Source organism: Nestor notabilis, unplaced genomic scaffold (genome assembly GCF_000696875.1).
Source record: "Nestor notabilis isolate BGI_N333 unplaced genomic scaffold, ASM69687v1 scaffold22217, whole genome shotgun sequence".
NCBI classification, from domain to species: Eukaryota; Metazoa; Chordata; class Aves; order Psittaciformes; family Psittacidae; genus Nestor; species Nestor notabilis.
The window spans coordinates 1-4993 of record NW_009936303.1 but is presented as its reverse complement, the minus strand read 5'-3'; the positions used below and the strand labels follow the sequence as shown (position 1 = coordinate 4993).

The following is a 4993-nucleotide window of genomic DNA, read 5'->3' as shown; positions in this document are numbered from 1 at the left end:
TTTTGAAAGGTGGCAGGTGGAAGTGGGCTGTGTTTTTATCCAATAAATATTTCATGTTGGAAAAAAAAAAGGGAGCCATTTCCAGAGCAGAATCAAGCTGTTTCTCCAGCTCGGCTCTGCCTGGCTGGGAGAAGAGCTACAAATTTGGGTCTCCTGCAGTGCTTTTTGCTACCAGCCCGGTGACCAGCCCAGGTAAGGTTTTCCCAGTGCCTCCTCTTGAGCTGTTACCCTTCATGTAAGTATCTGGGACAGCTGAGGGGGAGGATGAAGAGAGCACCTGTATGTGTCAGTATGTGTATGGGTCTCAAGTGGATCTCAGCCACTTAGAAAGAAGGGACCAGGTCATGCTTGCAGTTTGTTTATTGCTTTATGTCTCGTGAGACTTGTTTCGTCAGGCAAGTCCTGTGAGGGCATCAAGGACTGAGTGAAGGCTCCAAATGTAATGACGTTGAGATGTAGATGGGTTTTTGTATGCATCCCAGTGACAGACCTGCAGAGGCACCTGAGCTGGTTTTGGTAGACTCGGTATGACTTTAACACATATGTCCAGGGAGTGTCCCATGGCTCTTGGGCACTGGAAGATGGTTTAGTTTAATGGATCAGAAAGGTTTGTACAGGCAGGATGCTTTTCCAACATTTGCCTGCGTGGTGAACATTTGTCCTCCTCCTCCATAGGGGCAACAGGTTGCTGTGCTTGGGGGTGAAGGACATCAGCTCTTCTGCTCTCTGAGATGACTGAAACCCAGGGTAGCAGGAGTCACTTTTTGTTTGAATTGGCTCAGAAAACTCCCAAACCAACATGCTTTCCATTAAAGAAGCTGCTTTGTAATTTCAACTAGGGGTCTGCCATGTAATGGTATGCCAGGCTGCTGCTGTGGAAGAACAAACAGGCCTTTTGGTGGCAGGTAAGTGCAAGGAAAGGCTGACGACCATGTAACGGGCCAAACCAAGGCAAGATCAGCAAGTAGATGTCCAGAGACAAATCACAGGATATAGAGTGCAGATTACGGTCGTAACAACTGCAGAGGTGATAGCAGAAATGCCCTTGTACCTGGGGAATAGACAGTGTGGTCCCACCCTGACCTCGGGGAGCAAATCAGGAAACCATCTTCTTATATTAAGAAACTAAAAACACCCATGAGAAAAGAAAATGCCTTTATTCCGAGAGGTGGGGGCTCTTACATCTCAGCTTGTAATTGATTTATTTTTTTTCTAAGGCAGACATAAAAAGACTCCATAATTTATTCTTAGGACATCTGAATAGTTATTTATTGAGAAGCCACAGTTCTCACACTTTTACAACTGTCGGCTTGTATAAGGCAAAAAAAGCAAGATGGATCACTATTTTACACAGAAAGTAAAAGCTCCAGAGGAGGGACGGATGGACATGCAGTTACTGGTCAAAATGCAATGTACATGACATATATAAAAACCATTGTGAAACAGAGGGATTGTAAATTATGGTTACAATCTACTGAAATAAATAGTCAATATATTATTATAAACACATTTGTATAGTCTAAGATTGTAATTAAAGTTGTCTTTGTACATCCACAGTTATTGGAGATTTGAAACAAAAATGTAACATTCAGAGGAGCAAACGTCAACATAAAACAACTGCTTTGGACTTGTAATGTGGCATGATATATCCATAATGATAGGATTAATCTGGTGTGGCAATTAGAATGACTAATCCTTTGGGATGTAGCCTCTATGGAGTTAACTGCATATTGAAGGGAAGAGCCTGGTACATTAACAAGGATGCGGAATGATTCAAACGGCTGTCTGGGTTTGTTTGTTTTCTGGTTTGTAAATGAACAGAGAGAACAAAAAAAAAATAATCATTTGTAATTGCCTTGTTCTTCTTTTAAAAACAAAGCTGGTTTTTTCCTCTTTTTATTTTATTAATTTTAAGCAGTTGGCATCCACAGAAGAGAAACAAAGAAATGAAAGGACTCGAGTCACTCATCTTCACAACAGTTTACCATCAATGTATATACAGTACATTAATGAAGCATTGTTTAAACTTTAATTATAACAGGGACACACCTAGCATGTTTTCTATGTAGTTTTTTTTCCATTAACAGTATTAAACAACGGTGCTCCATATTGCTTATGAACATATAGATATGAACTTAGGAAACCGATGAATCAAAGAGAGGTGCTAATCTTATTACCACACAGCTAACATGGCATTTGTATTGGTAAACTTCTCATGGGCATTTAGAGCTGACAGAAAAATTCCTAATGTGGCTAACTTGAGTTACAGACGAGGTACATGCACGGATACCAGGCGACCCCCAGCCGGTCCTCTGGGCCAGCATCCCTAGTCATCCTCTTCATCTTCCTCATCGCTGTCCTTCATGGTGATGCCCTGGAGCCCTCCGCCTTCACTGACCGATGCTGTGGCCTCCTCTACCGTCAGCCGGTTCCGGATGGTCTCGTAGGTTTTGCTGTTCAAGGTGGAGTCCAGCACGCCTTGCAATCGGAAATCCCGGTACGTCTTCTACAGCGGGGAGAGGCGTGGGGGAAAGAGGGAAGAAAGCTCAGAGGTCAGGGAGAACACCAGCTACCCTGCGTCACCACCGGCACCAGCCCGTCTGTGCCCCAGGGTTGGGGCCGCTAATGGAAGAGGATGGGATGCCAGGGAAATCCCAGCCCTGGGGGCATTTTGCATCGCCCCCAGTAGTGCAGAGGTAGAGGGGGGCATCTCTGCTGGCCACTGCTTTACCATGGTAGTAAGGAGTACCCTTTAGGATGCCTTAGGAAACAGATTATGGCTCTGCAACTCCAGCAAGGGATGTGCTGGGGAGCTTTCCTATGGTAGGTTGGGGTCTAAAAAGACATCAAAGCAACATATAAGGACCCTTCTCCAACTGACTTCCCTTGCTTCTGCAGGCGTTCATCCTGCCTCTAACATCAGGCAGCAGAATACTTATTGCCCGTAACCACAGACGTGATTACACGTTCCTGGAATGTTCTGTATTAAACAATCCTACCTACAGTATTGGGATTAAATAAACTAAGCCCAGGATACAGGAGAAAACTGTTGATGTATAAACATAAGCACACGGCATGTGTTTCTAAATCTCCCTTTCTTCACCTAAGCCTGCAACTGGAGTTGTATTTCCATGGTTAGCTCTACTTCCCTTGTTACTACAATTAGTAGCTTTCATTTGAATTTCTGCTTAAGAACTTCTTGACTCTGTGAGATAAAACTCTGGCCTTGTAGTTCATTTAATTCTGCTCTGTGCTCTGCATGGAAGCTATTTACTGTTCTGCTATTTCAGAAAGTCCTTGGATTTGTTGTAGCTGCTTCTGAATGTAATATTGGTATAAATAAAGCACAAGGAAGAAAGCTTTCCTCAGCTAGCTGACAAGTAGAAATAATTTGTCTGTGCCTGTTGTTTGCAGTTATGAAAAGCACATTTAATACATTTCAGTTTTAATTTATTCATGCCTTCAATGTGTTCACTGCACACAAGACCATAAACATTATAAAATACTAGACCAAAAAGCATTAGATAGAACCTAAAATGATCAAAAATATATTTACCCCCTTCTGTGATCTTATTATTTCATGTAAACCACTGTGATTTCACACTGAAATAATTATCATTAGTCCAAGGCACGCACACACACACATATACACATACACGTGCACTCAAGGAAAAGAAAATGTTACTTTCACAGTATGTTATCTCACCTTTGTGATCTCTTAGAGTTGATTATATACACCCATTGTAAAAGAAACAACTTCGGTTAGCTCCGAGAACAATCCTCATTTGCATTCTGACAATAATCACAAGCCAGAGCTCGGCTTAGTTAAAACAGCATTAAAAACTTTGGGTTTGATTTAACCCATTTTAACACTGGAGTTCGTTGGTGTGACCCACGTGTTTGCCCACAAAAAGGCTAATTTTGGTACAGGCAGGGTCAAACAGCAATGGAGTTTCCCTTTTTTTCATGGAAATGGTTTTGTTCTTATTTGCACACCTGTATTTTGCATCTGTATGCATTGTAAGTCCCTGTCTATCCTTTGCTACATGCCGCACACACAGGTGTCTTAAGGTCCTTTCCAATCCTAACTGTTATATGATTCTATCTTAATTTTTAATAACTGTAATGAATGGCTTCATTTGTTTGCAGGTGATAGTTTACTAAGAGAACATGCTGCACACATGCAGGCATACACACACACACGCTCCTCCCGACAGCAAGATGGTATTAAAACCACCTGTGCTAATTACCTTTACTATCCTAATGAGAGTTTTCAGTTGGTAGATGTGAAGCTGCAGGTCCATGCGGTCTGTCAGCCAGGTGCAGACAACATTCATCGAGCTGGTGTACCATTGCTGCAAGAGAGACAGGACTTCTCCAGCAACCACACTAGGGCTGCCTGCTTGTGCTTGAGCCCAACGTGCCGGCAGCACCCACCTTCTTGCTAACGCACTGCTCATGGGATAGGACAAACTCAGAGGGGCAGACAGGCACCTGCTTTTACACAGCATTTCCATGCACGAGCTTTTAAATCTTAATAATAACAAACTTACTGTGAGGGGTAACAGCCACCAGCAGCGCTGCAAGGCTTTTGCAATCTCATTTTGCCATTGACAGGACTTGCAGGCAGTGGTGTTTAGCCCGTTCCCGTCCCCAGTGAGGGCACAGTACTGCTTTTAAGTGTGTTAGACCCACACTCGAGCTACTTACCGTCTTGAATTGAACCATAAGCAGCCATGGGGTGAGCCCGGTTCCCTGATGGCGAGCGGAGGGGAGGCTGGTGTGGGGCAAGGTGAGAGGATGCTGGTCTAAATCTTCCCATGGAAACACTTTGGTTTCACCCTCCCCGTTATGAAAGATAGAAAAGCAGCAAAGAAACGAGCTGGTTTCAAGCTGCTGGACTCGCAAGGGCCCCTCCAGGGGCTGAAATGCCTGTGAAAGGGGCTTGCAGCTGTGTGGCTCAGCCTGCCAGCCCCGCGGTGCAGCAAGGCTG

General features: G+C 43.8%; 1 protein-coding gene across 1 annotated transcript; it reads right to left on the bottom strand.

Annotated features, from left to right (window-relative positions):
- Positions 1-1138: 1138 nt before the first annotated feature.
- On the bottom strand, positions 1139-4351 carry LOC104401368 (calcium-dependent secretion activator 1-like). The gene is made up of 2 exons (XM_010018279.1): positions 4251-4351; positions 1139-2506 (listed from the first exon to the last, which is right to left on the bottom strand). The coding sequence occupies exons 1-2, from the start codon at positions 4335-4337 to the stop codon at positions 2327-2329; spliced, it is 267 nt and encodes an 88-aa protein (XP_010016581.1). The 5' UTR covers positions 4338-4351; the 3' UTR covers positions 1139-2326.
- Positions 4352-4993: the final 642 nt, after the last annotated feature.